At 37.9% G+C, this 13,475-nt stretch overlaps 1 protein-coding gene across 4 annotated transcripts in view; it reads right to left on the bottom strand.

The window, feature by feature from the left end:
* Positions 1 to 11,668, bottom strand: part of LOC101163572 (disco-interacting protein 2 homolog B-A) — a 47,980-nt gene extending 36,312 nt beyond the window's left edge. For all 4 annotated transcript variants that reach the window (XM_020704621.2, XM_020704622.2, XM_011477045.3 and 1 more), the window contains exon 1: positions 11,403 to 11,668. In XM_020704621.2, the coding sequence (XP_020560280.1) occupies positions 11,403 to 11,487 (85 nt within the window). In that variant the 5' untranslated portion in view covers positions 11,488 to 11,668. The remainder of the gene's footprint in view (positions 1 to 11,402) is intronic.
* Positions 11,669 to 13,475: the final 1,807 nt, after the last annotated feature.

The following is a 13,475-nucleotide window of genomic DNA, read 5'->3' as shown; positions in this document are numbered from 1 at the left end:
GATAAATACATTTAAATTCAATGAGCAATAGTTAATAGTTTACCGGAAATTCTTGTAGACTTTGTTGTAGACTCCAGAATGATTAACAAAATCAATATTATAATATCACAACAAATCCATTAGAGGCATTCAAGACACACAATCTGTTTGGTCTAAAGCTAACAGAGCACAGCTCTCTGCCTGCATTTCCCTCTGCAGAACTGTCAGCTTCCACTCGCAATCATTAAACAGCCTGTCGTTGGAAGAGCGCCCTTTCACTTCTATGAAAATAAAGGCTTTGCTTATATGAGTCACTCAACAAGGTAAGCCACCGGTGGCATGTGTCACTTCCCATGGAAGAGGTGCAATGTTAAGAGTACAATAATTATAATCCTCAGATTAAACGTAAAACCACAGACATCTGCTTTCCTCCTTAAGTGAAACCTTGAGTTTATCAAAGCTTTTCCTTTAAAGACACACTCCGATGAAAATTGTGTTTTTTACATGTTTTTGTGGCATTTTTCTGATAAGGGACATCTATATTAAAAAAAATAAGCTTTAAATTGCATTTCTAAGCATTTCATAATTTGAATTTTTGTGAAACAGATGAAAAAAATGCAGTTTGAAAAAGCTTGTATTTGTCACATTGCAAATATGCTAGGCAGGCCACAAGTTAGCTGCTCCACTTTATTCCCATGCGTCCAGTTGTAGATGACTAGGTCTATATGTGTGCTGTGTGGGAATGGGACTTTAACAACGTCTTACAGATACATAAGCAACAAAACTGGTCAATGAAAATAAAATCTTGACATTGGAAACTTGGAATTTTAGTAGATGTACTGCAATTTCATCTTACCCATAGTGTGATATGCAAAGAAACGCGTCCTTTTCATACAGCTCAGTTTTGTAAAGGCTAACTCATTTTAGGAAAATGTACTTAGACAACAAAGTTTCTTTTTAATTAGGCTAGACTTAAATGCAAGACTTCATAAATACCAGTAACTTCCCAGCAGTGTTGCTATAACTAAGAAACATCAGGAACATTATAAACATGAAGCTCTGACTAATCTAAAGGAGTAAAAGGTTTTCTGCAATTCTAGCATGTCTTTCTTGGATTTTTTTCAAGACAAACCCATAAACATTGATGTAAAATGTTGGTTCAACACTCAGAATGATTCAGAATGACTCACATCATGTTTGTAGGCAATCCTTTGACATTACCTTTACATGACTCAAGTGAACAAATGAAACCACGGCAGTTCTCTACAAGGAGAATCTAAATATTAATCAAATTCTGAGGACAAGAAATACACTAACTTGCATACAGCCCAGTGCTGCAGCCACACCCATTGAATGTGCTTTCAAGGCCTTTGTTCTACTTCTTTCTTTGGGGAGTTGAGTTAAAGGGGTCCATGACTACAAGCCGAGCTCTAACACAATGTGTCTGAGGGGCCAAGAAGGGAGAAACACATCAGCCTGTTGAGGAGGGTTTCCTGAGGACTTTTATTCACTGGGAAATTCTGATAACTCACTGGCTCTCTGCAAGACTGAGGAAGGGAACTTTTCAAATGCAAGGCACTTTGCCAAAATAAAACACCTAGAAAAGAAAATGGTTCACCGAGCAACACAGAGAAAATAGCTGACCTTTAGGAAACTTTGATTGTACGCTTGCAGCAGAAATGCTTTTGCCGTGATCTCTGGTTTCCCATCAGCCTTTCCCGTGACGCAAGCTTCAATTTGCACATACAGAAAGTGACCAGCAGCTGACAAAATACCTCCAATTCTTTACACCCACTTAAAAGGCTGCAGTGGTCAGCAGTGGGCTATCAGCTGAAGAGCGCATGACCTAGGTGGTCTAAATACCAGTACGTTGTTACAATGTTTATAAAAAAACCACATAGGTTTGCAGTTCTTGTCATGTTTAAAAAAAAAAAAAACAGTCCACTTTAGGCAGACAACATGGAACCTTATGTCCCCTCAGACAGAATATCACTGTGGTTCTTTATAAAACCTCTGATCTGATGACTGAAAAGACAATCCTGGACAGGGGTGTCCCAACCTTTTGCTAAAAGAGGGACAGATTTGAGGTGAGGCGAAAATAAGTAAGTGCCAAACAATTCTTATTTTTTTTTGCAATGGGATACTTTTCATGTCTTTACATGGAGCAGAATTTTATCCAATTAAATTAATGAACTTACTGTGAATTACATTTTTGAAGACCAGAAATAAAATAAATTAAAAGGTCTGTCTGAAAAAAAATCTTTTATTAATATTACATCTGAGTTTATATGAAATATTACACATCAGTCACTTCTAAATTTCTAACATGAAACTTCTAAATGTAAATCACGTGGAGAGGAAACTAAACCAAATAGTGATGTTATTCAGAAGTACAAACCCCTGTGGCTTTGATGACAAAAAAAGTCTGTTTTTCTCGTTTGGCCCTTAAAGCTCTAAAGGTCAAGTAGCCACAGGCTTATAACGGCTTATACCATAATCTAGCCAATCACAATCAAGACATTGTAGCTCTGTGTGTGGGTCCTGCATATTATTGATTTTAGGCCGGTAGAAATTTGAACATGGGCTGCATTCGGCCAACAGGCCGGACTTTGGACATGCCAGGTCTAAAGGATTCATTCATTAATCTTCTAAACCAGTTTAGTCCATTTAGGGGTTGCGAGGCTACTGGAGCCTATCCCGGCGACCTGTGGACGAAGGCAGGTGACCTTCTGGACAGGTTGCCAGTCTGTTGCAGGGCCACAAACCACACACCCATGCACTCACATTCACACCTTTTCCCCCCCAATTAAACCTATGTAGCATGTTTTTTGGACGGTGGGAGGACACCGGAGTCCCCGGAGAAAACCTACGCATGAACAGGGAGAACATGCAAACTCCACACAGAAAAGTTCCCCATTGGTGTTCTGTTTCAGGTCCCCCAGCCAGGACTTGCTGCGAGGCAAGAGCGCCAACCACCGCGCCCCTGTGCAGCCAGATGGTCTAAAACATCCGATTACAATAAGCAGAAGTACCTTATGAAGCAACATACCAAAGGTTCAAAAGATTTCTTTAAAAAAAAATGAAATCATTTAACCGTAACTGACAATGGTGTCTGAACTTTTATTTTTATTAAAAAATGCTCTTATTAGATTTGTTTCACTAAGAGTTCCTTTAAGGATTTAAGACAAAAACTGTTTATCCAAACTTCATAGTGCCCTCTAGAGAAGTCTGCACATCAAGCCAACTTACCAAGTGATGAGCTAAAAGATTATGACTGGTGTTGAGGATTGTTGCCATGCAGTGAATCGGAAAAAAGAAATTAAAAACAAAAAACAGAAAAAGACCTACAACGCTCTCTGATTTCATTCTCTAACATCTGGCACACTTCTTACACATTTCTCAGCAGGTCAAACAGCAAACTGACCGAAGGAGGACAGCTCCAAACAGGCTGGAGTGTGTTACATGTACCCTAGGGTAACACTGACCTATATGTAAGAACAAGCCTGTCAGTCAGTGAGGTCTTTGTCAAATACGCACAAAGGCATCACAGTTCATCTGAAATGATTATTGAACTTTTGTTTGAAGGAGATATTAGCTTTCTTTTTCTTATGCATGGGAGCAAATTGATCTTACTAGCTATGTCTATTTATATGCCTAACAGCATTCTTGTGTGTTAGTATAGTTATGTGATCCCCTGGAAAATGAATATAGACTGCTGGTAGATTAAAACAGCACTGCTTCAAATCTCTAAAAGGCAATTCTATGTTAAAATGTGCTGTTTAGAAACACCCTTTCCATGATTCAATTCACTTCTATATGCTTCTTTATTACTTCTTCAAAAGTAAATTTGATTTCAAATCATTTCAATGTCACCCATCAGAAAGTGAAATGAGGTGAAATGTCATCCCTGAGGATGAAAACTGTGTCTAGACAAACATGCCTGATCATCAGTCAGAGACATGATGCTTCAGAGGGCAGAACAGGTGGATGAGAGTTTGACATCATCAAATCTGGAGCCATTTGGTGCCTTTTGATGACTAAAAGCTGTGATCCGTCTTCCACCGTTGATGGATTAAACAGGTTCTCTCACTTTGCAGTGGATGGATTTGTCCTGAAGCGGGGAACACGCCTCATTCAGTGACTCAGAGGTGAATACGGGATCCATGCAAGCCTCGACTATAAACATGTCTTTTTTTTTTTGTTAAACATTGATTTTTAACAAGAGCATGAACTTGACATCAGTTACTAAACCATGGCCTTTTAAGTATTGAGACAACTATTCTTGTAGAGAAGAACATTAAAAATCATGTTTTCATTTTTCAGAACACAATAGAGCTGCCAAATTTCTAAACCAATTGAAATTCCATTCCTAAGTTCAAATCACTTCACATCACTACTGATAAACTGAAAGATGGTGGACTTTGAATCTATTACACAATGTTTGGTGCAGATTTAGTTATACGTTCCTGGGATCTTGCTATGCAACACAATTTTTGTTTAAAAAAAATAGCCTCTACTTAATAACATTCATGACTAATGAATTCAAAACTGGACAAATCATCACCAATCAAACTTGACTGCTGTTTAAAAAACAACAACATGAGTTTCCTACAAATGTGGTTAATAATATAAACATAAAAGAAAAGAAAAAAGGACTCAAATGCAAACTCAGCTTTAAATTTTGAAGGAAAAGAAACACGTTTAAAAAAAACAACATAAAAAATGGACCTGTGCTTTCTCAAAACATAAAAGAACAAATACTTGAAAGATAAATGAAAATCCAAGATCCAAGAATCCAAGAAATGTCGAATATCTAAACTGTGTCATTTGCTTCACCTATAAGTTAAATTGATTTCCATCTAAACAAGTACAATCTGCTTCTCTTTAAAAAAGATGATTGCAACTCTAGTAGTAGTTGGTCAACTTCTTATATCTTTTCCAAGTATCTTTGCCCTTCCTGGTTACCTAGATCAGGTGTGGCAAGTTAACCAGAAACTGCAAGGACAAAGATGTTTGGAACAGAAGACAGCTGTTAGACTATGTCTGCTTATTCTTTAGAGCTAAGCTGCATTTAAAAACAAATAATGGTAACAATTAGCCTCATCAGTAAGTGAAGATTACAGTCACCTACACTGGCTTCACATTGGGGTGAAGAGAGCACCGAATAGGTTGTGTTTGCCTCATTGGTAGAGAAAGTGGCTGCTTCAAATTGTAATTTACAGTCATTTTTGAAGCATTTCTTGAAATTCATAAACACCTGTGCACAACAAATCAGAGGAGTAAAGGAAAAAACAGCCAAGTGCGCCGCCTACAAGTTATCTGATCTCCTATTAATAAAAAAAAAATTAATTACATAATAGACATACAGCTAAAATCAAATCTGAAATATTTCGGTCCATAATTTGATGGTAAATGGTATATACTTTTACAGCGCTTACCTACCTTCTTAGATGGTCTAAAGCGCGTTGCAGTCATAGTCCCTTTCACCCACGCATACACATTCACACACTGATGGTGGAACCAATCTATAACCACCAGGAGCAGTGTCTTGCCCAAGGACACTTGGACTCACGAGTGGGCAAGGCAGGAATGGAACCTGCAATCTTTTGATCAGAAGTCAACCGCTCTGGTCCATGTCCACCACATCTAGGAACCGACCATTAGTCATGTCCCTAACTTAAATCTTGAAAATCTAAGTGTTACCAACAGTTATTTACAAAAAATGAGATCAGAGAACAAAAGTGAGTTAGAAAATGTGGTCTGGCTGTCTCCAGTTGTCTTATTTGCTTGACTATTTCATTTTTCTCCTTCTTTGTTGCTTTTTCACCCCGACAACAAAAACTACAGTCCAGAAAAGCTTCCCAGTTTTTAATGCTTTCCTTGGTTTGCTTTTACCTCCACATCTTTTTGGAAAAACAACTTGATGGAATGAACAGCTGAGAGAATATCATTTGTGTTATCTAAAGCTTCTTACTGCAACATTGCAGAACAGCACTCTGAAGCTTGTTACGCGCCTGTCCTGTTTATTAACTGTAATCTATCTCCTGTTACTTCTGCTGCAGTTTCATTCATATGAGCGTAATTCTCAAATGTGGATGAGACTTTTCTAGTGTTTTTTTTTTCCATGATATAGACAGAGGAACGCCATCTAAACATGTCATCAGGCTTTATCCTACTTACATTTGCTGACGACTGAGGTCAAGAAAAAGGACGACTAAAAGCGTCCAGGTCCACATTAGAGCTGTCATGCTCTACTGCAGACCCTTACCCTCCACAAACACATACATGCAGGCTACTTCTGCTGCATCTAAATGAGGGATCTTGCAAAGAAGCCACTGACAGTCACAAGGAGTATCTCTACAAACAGCAACAGTACTATATGTGAAAATAGACTGAAGTGCTCCAGCCTTCTCTTCTATTTATCTTTATTTTTATTTCTTCATCCTCAAGACTTGGATCTCGGATTGGAAGTAAATGCCAAATAAATGTATTTCACCAAGTATATTAAACAAAATCTGTGCAGAATTAACTAATATGGTAGGATCTCAACCAAGTATGTTTGGAACAAAAACTCTCAAGTCCAACCAAGTACTCACAAATGTAGAGAAGAAATCCCAAGCAAAGGTTAATAATCGTCATCTTCTCATGTGTGACTGATCACCTGCCCCTGCTGCCTTTTCATTCCAACATGCAAACAAAGACTGGGTTAGCTAAATAGCAGCACATCTCCTGGCCACTGTGGCTCAGACCCGTTGAATGGTCCTCATTGTGTCCCAATGTGTTTTTTACTGGCCATTTTGCAGGACTCTTCTCTTACCCAACCAATGCAGAAACAGACATTTCCACCTGGTTTGTCAGACAAACAGATAAATAAATAGATAAAAGAGGCAATGGAGGCACGGATCCATCAGTAAAAAGACATGGACTGTTTGCACTAAAAGCCTAAAGTACAAAGCAAAAACAATTTTCTTGTTTTTCACTGCACTCAATGCTTCACAGAAGAAATAAAAAGAACTGAACTGACAAGCCAGGTTCTCTTACAGGCAGATAACTCAGGAACATGTCGAACAAGAAGATCAAAACTAATTTGCTTTAAAAATAAAAACATTTATACCTAAATGGCCACATATTTTTCAGCCACATCTTTAAATATTTATTTAAAGTAGTTTCAAGGATGTCAAGTGACTCCAATATACATCTTGTGTTGTATGCTCCTTATAGGCGTCTGAGCGTTTTCTGAAACCACAACAAAGTTTTGCAATTCCAAGCAATTTCCATTCTGGACACCAATTGAATTAAGTAGAAACAGTATTCTTATTAAAGGTGGTATAAAACTTATTTTAAGTTTCAAAGTCATTAAACTTAGAAAACCTAAAGTAACATAACAGACAGGTGATGGATGTCAGTCCCGTCAAAATCCTAATTCCTTCAGAACCACTGTACGGCAAAACGCAGGACTCCCATTAAATCATTTAGTTGTTTTTTGTGCTTTCCAGAGAGGACTAAGGTTACAAACATGATGTATTTAGCAAAAACTGTATAGATGCTTGCAAGTTTGTGCATACCAGCTTATGTTATAGGTGTAATAAAATATTTAATTTAATAATAATTTTTTGAAGAAAACCACAACACTTAGATTTTCAGGGAAGACCCTCCTTTTAGGTCCCAATCTGAAGATAATGAAGTGTTTGCTGTCAGAGCCGCCCCCCCCCCAAGGTTGTGGAGTGACCTTCCTGCTTCTTCTTAGGTCACCTCAGTTGTTATGCAACACTCTTTAATTATTTCTTCTTCTAAAAAAACTAAAAAATAAACATTTAAAAGTTTGTTTTTTATTCTTTTTTATTTTTCAGATTTTCTGTTGTTGCGATTGGTTTACTGTACCGTTGTTCAAAAGCTTAGATCAACCGACGTGGTCGATTTTTCTCATGAAGCATTTTTGTAAGACGGGCTTCATAAATACAGAGCGTATATAAATAAAGTTACCACAGACAGCTCATGAGAGTTTACTGCGTAAAGCTAAACGAACAACAAAAAAACATCTCTGACTTTCCATTTCTGAGACAGAGAGGGTTGCCCTTCTGTGGGGATCTGAGTGATGGAAAGGGTCTCAATCTGAAATGTTCTAAAATAGCTTAATAAATGTTTAAAACACGAGTTCTGTTATAAAGTTGTTTAACTTAGTTTTTTTTTTCTTTTAGAAAAACAGCTGATTATATCAGAGAGCAAATGAAAACAATATTTAAACAAACTTATGTTGAGCTATTATTGTATGACAGAGCTGTTAAACTGGACAACTGTCCTCAGCTCCTTATATATGAACAAGAGAGAAATAAACTTACCAGAATAAGACATTTCATTGTAGTGAAAGATGCTAACTTTTCCCCTACTTACAGTTTTTTCAACCCTGCCCTGTCCACTCTTATGTAAGCTACAATGTAAATGGAATTTTCAATAAGGATGGGCTATATGTCGGTGCCAGTATCGGCTGATATTTGCACAATTTCGGTTTATCGGTCTAATATTAAAGACATCTACTGATATTGTTTTCAGATACACTTTGTTTTTTTAATGTTCCTGGCAATGGGAAGCTCATGGTATGTTTACAGTCATAGTCTGTAATTGACTGTTTCCAGATATATTTTAGTTTTGAGTGGGATTCATGTTCTTCCTGATGGATCCCTGGCAATGGGAAGCTTATGGTTTATACTCATGTTCAATAGTCAATAATTGGTCTAAATGTTTCAAAGAAATACTTGTTCCTTTGAGTTTTTTGCTATAGGTCAAACACAATGTAATTGAATAGCAAAAAGAAAAGTTTTGCATTTCTTAAAAAGAAACACAAAGTAAATGTAAACATTGTGTTATTCCATGCACTTAAATTTAAGTATCGGCAAATACAAAATTACAAAATACAAAACAGTTGCAGGGAAAATATCGGTTATCGGTATCGGCCTGAAAAAAATTATATTTAGCCGTCTCTAATTTTACACTGTTACATAAAAATATAGTTCAAAAGGTCATCCATCTGCTGTCATTATGATACGGTTTACTGTAAATATCAGGCTTTCATGTCAGTTCAAATGTTATCAGGTCTGAGTTTTACAGTTCCGTAACATCATCTTCCACTTCCATGTCAAAGTCTGGTCAGAAACAATGAGCAGGGCCTTTACAGCTTTAACTGAACATTTTGAAGACTCCTCTAAGGCCACTTGGAGGAGGTGAATGCCCATTTCACAGCCACACTGACAAAGGGAGCAGCGAGCCTCAAACACTGGTGTCAATCAAGCAGTGAATGAACTTTCCTCCAGCTAGACCATTTCAAATGTGTACTTAACCGTGCTGCTCTTGGGCCAGCAGTCAATATTTGAGTACACATTTAGTGTTCTGTGATCATATAAGACCCGAGGACCTTTGAGTTTGCAAGAACTGCTTCCCACTTTCTATACAAATTGTGGGATTGGAACCGGTGGAGGTGAGCAGGCCTGACATCACTGTTGTTGTGGGTTGGAAATTTAACAAAGACAGCTAAAGCAAATGAAAGCATAAATATAATTTTTAAATAACATTTTAGAAACTCCAAGCAAATTTTAAATTGGTACTAAAAGTTACGTTTAAGATCCTTTAAGAAACCTGAATGTAAAGGAATGTTTACCAACACATCTGTATTTAGCAAAAAATGTTATTTCTGTATTTGATCCAGGCAGCCGTGGTGCGGAAGAGCGGTCAACCTCTGTTCTGAAGGTCACAGGCTTGGTTCCCGCTCTGCCCACCCATGTGCAAAGTGCTCTTCAGCAAGACACCAAATCCCATATTACATCTGGTAGTCATAGGTTGCCACCAATGTTTAGCAGCAGAGCTGCCACGAGTGTGTGATTGTGTGTGATTGTGCGTGTGAGAGTAAAGGTAGTAAAGCACTATACAGGTTTACGCCATTTACCATCCAATGTATTCCCCAAGAAATTTGTATATTTTTCAAGTTTGCATATAAAAAATTGACCAAAAATGTTTCCCAAATCCGAACATGTTCAGTCTCTTTGGGATTAACCATTTCAAATGAGACGTTCAACATATGAGAACGTATGACACAATGTATACTTCTGTTAATACACAAAAGCAAAAAGGGGAACGGTTTTATAGATGAAGTATACCAAACTTGGCATATCCCCAAAAAATATCATTTTGTTTGTCATTATGTTTTTCTAATTTATTCCAGTTGATCATTTCAAAAACTGGTTTGTCTGTCTGCAACTTAATTAACCTAAACTGCTCTGTTGGTTTGTGCATTTCACATTTAGGACAAATCTAACTCCCAACTCAAAAAATATAGTGTAAACGTTTGTTTTAGAGTCAAGATTAACAGTATTTTTATTTATCTAAACTGACAAAAACATTCAGAATAATGCATCTTATAACATAAAATAAACAAATCTGATTCCAAACTACTGATCATTAAATGATTGACCTATTTCCAAAACAGTAAGTAGACATTCTGCTATAAACCGTTTTGAAAGGGACTTTTGTTACATTGCTGACGTTCTTAGAGTGCTTCCTTCTAAAGAATGAAGACAATATTTACCTGCTGGTATAGAAAACAATATGCATATGCATTTACACATAAAATAAACTAATCTGGTTTGACACAACTGATCATAGAAAGACTGAACTGAGATTGCCTGGGGCCATGAAACCAGGCTAAACCAGAACCTAAACCAAAGAAAAAGCACATCGAATTGTGGTTCGAAAGTTAGATAAACATATAATTGTGGTAATGATAGGCTCCCTCTCAAGTTTATAGGACGTTTTGATTACAACGTCAGTGTATTTCACAACACTGCGTGAGAAGCTGGATCTCCGTGTTGCACCTTAGCACAGATGACTGTAGGCCTGAAGTAGTTTCATGTCAACACTCGTCACAATGACTCACACTTTTACAGCAACACAACATGTCTAAAGCGGAAACTTAGGCACAGACACGCCGTGTCAGCAGCTAGTAATGGCCAACACAACGGTTACTTCTCTCTCTAACGTAAACACAAGTCCTGATGAAGACCTTTTCGCCTTTTGGTCATCCGAGCAGCAAGTTAAGAAGCTCCACGCGAGATTAAATCAATAAAAAAAAGTACATTAGGTTTGGCTCCATACTTGTAGAAGAAAACCCGTTGTTTGATTGAGAAATCACAAGGTTGAAAGCTACTCTCTTTCATGCCCTGCTAGCTCACATGCCCACATCCTGTTAGCAGAAACAAGCTAGCTGGCACAGCCTATTTTTCTAAAGGGGGGTCTCTGTCAACCAACACAAAAAAGGAGACGATTAACTAGTGAAATCATCGTTGCTCGTCTGTCCAAACATCTCAGACATTCGCAGCTAGCAGGAAAAAAAATCTTCACTAGCATCCCAGCCAACCCCCCTCCCCTTTCTTTACCTTCAGACAGCTCCAGATCCAACTCCGCCAACTGGTCTCTAACCTCCTTTGGCAGGGCGGACAAATCCACCCCGCGGTCTGCCATGACTTCGCTGAGATACGCCCGGACGGGCTTGTTGGAAAGAAACCGTTGTGTTGCAGGGAAATGTACAAAAGAAAAATAAAGCCCCTCCCTCAAGACACAAAACAAGCATCAGAACGGGAGAGACGGTCCATCCGTGAGACTGGCCCTTCCGCCATAATGGTGGAAACTCACCAAAGGCAATGTGAGGTCACGTGACCGCCTCTACCTCGCCTTCCTCTTAGCGTGACCACATCGAAAGTAGCGCTCCCCCTGGCGGCGAAATCGCAAAACGCACTACATTTAACAGGTAAAGGAAAATAAACTCTTACTTTAATAATGATTTTCTATTTATTTATTTAAATACTTAATAAGCAATGAAGAGGCTTAAAAACCTCCACCTCCTTGGGAAGTCGTCATATCCCAATCTATCCCACCATCTCCATTCACAGTTTGGTTTGCTACAGTGCAGGGGCAGGAGACATCCGGAACCATATTATAGCAGACATGTACTCTCTCAGTCTCTCCCCTCAGACAAAACACAAGTAAGTTTTTTTTTCTCTCTTTGTAGGCTAGATCTAGAAGATCTTTAGAAGATCTAGTCAGCAATGTTTTTCTGAAGTAAACCGATAGCCATGACAAACGGAGATCCCCAGGGTTCATTCCTGGGACAACTGCTATTCAACCTTTACATGTCTCTTCGTATCAAATCATAGAAAGAATTTTTCCCAACGTACTGATGCCGAAGAATTACATAAACAATTTCCTTGGATTCACGATCATAGTCAAGATCATAACTAAAATAGACTTTTAGTACCTCAAATGGCAAAACACAGATGTCTTTAGTCCAGATAGGATTTAAGGAAACTACTTTATAATTTTATCTTCAGCGAGTGGGATTATTGCAACAGTCCTTTCGCCAGTTTGGTCTTCCAAAAACACTAATTGCAGTTCGTGTAGATTGCTGCCAAAAAAATGTAAACTAGTACCAGGAGAACTGAACACGTCTCTCCCATTCTTAAACTCTCTCAAACGTAACCAGGCAAAAATCTGCAGGACACTAAGGGTTGTATATAAATTACTAAATGGTTTTGAAGTTAAAACTACACGTTTGATTTCCTTCCAATTTACATGAACCCAGCATGACTCTGAAAGGAAAAAGTAAGATAAGACCTCAGATTAGAAGCGGACAGCGTGAAGCTGCTTTTAGCTACTACACTGCTCACAGACTAAATCAGCTTTTCTGTGACCTTAAATGTGCCAATTTTAGTCTAAGCAGAAACTATACTGATTTTCTGCTTCAGTGTCGGATGGGTTTCCATGTTTTAACGTCCGTCTATGTGCAGCCGCTTCTACTTTTTATTATTTTATGTTTTAAGAGAGAACAGACCTTAAAATATTTAACTGTTAGGCATTTAGTTAATTCTTTATTAAATTTGATTTACAAGAAAAGGCGTGGGCCTTTTTCTTTCTTTTTTAAACTAGAAATAATAAGTAGTAAACATGACACTCAAGGTGCTATGATTAGCCCATAAAAAGCCAAGGTGAACTTTTGTTATTGACCAAATACTTTTGTCTGTCCCATTATACAAAACATTCTTTAAAAATCATTCAGTGTAATTTCCTGGATTCTTTCTTACATCTTGTCTCTCACAGTTAAAGTGCATGCACATCGCAGACCTCTCTCATCTTTTCAAGTGTGACAACTTGCAGAATCTGTGACTGGCTGGTGTTTACCCGCAGTACATGGAGGTGGCCTCGTTAGTGTTTGATCATTTTTTGTCACAAAACCATGTGGCAAGGTTTCTACTTATACTCTTAATGAAGACTTTTCTTGTTTGGCAAATCTTTATAAACCTGTTCCCTATAAGTACTTTCTGCAACTACTACTGCAGCTTCAGCAGTTTGAACCACCGCTACATGAAACTTTATCATGTTTTCTTGCCACGAAGCCAAAAAAGCAGACTAAGGACATTCCTAAATTCAGGTAGTGTAGAAAACTGTGAAACACA

Source organism: Oryzias latipes, chromosome 7 (genome assembly GCF_002234675.1).
Source record: "Oryzias latipes chromosome 7, ASM223467v1".
In the NCBI taxonomy this organism is placed as follows: Eukaryota; Metazoa; Chordata; class Actinopteri; order Beloniformes; family Adrianichthyidae; genus Oryzias; species Oryzias latipes.
This window is presented reverse-complemented; position numbering and strand designations above follow the sequence as displayed.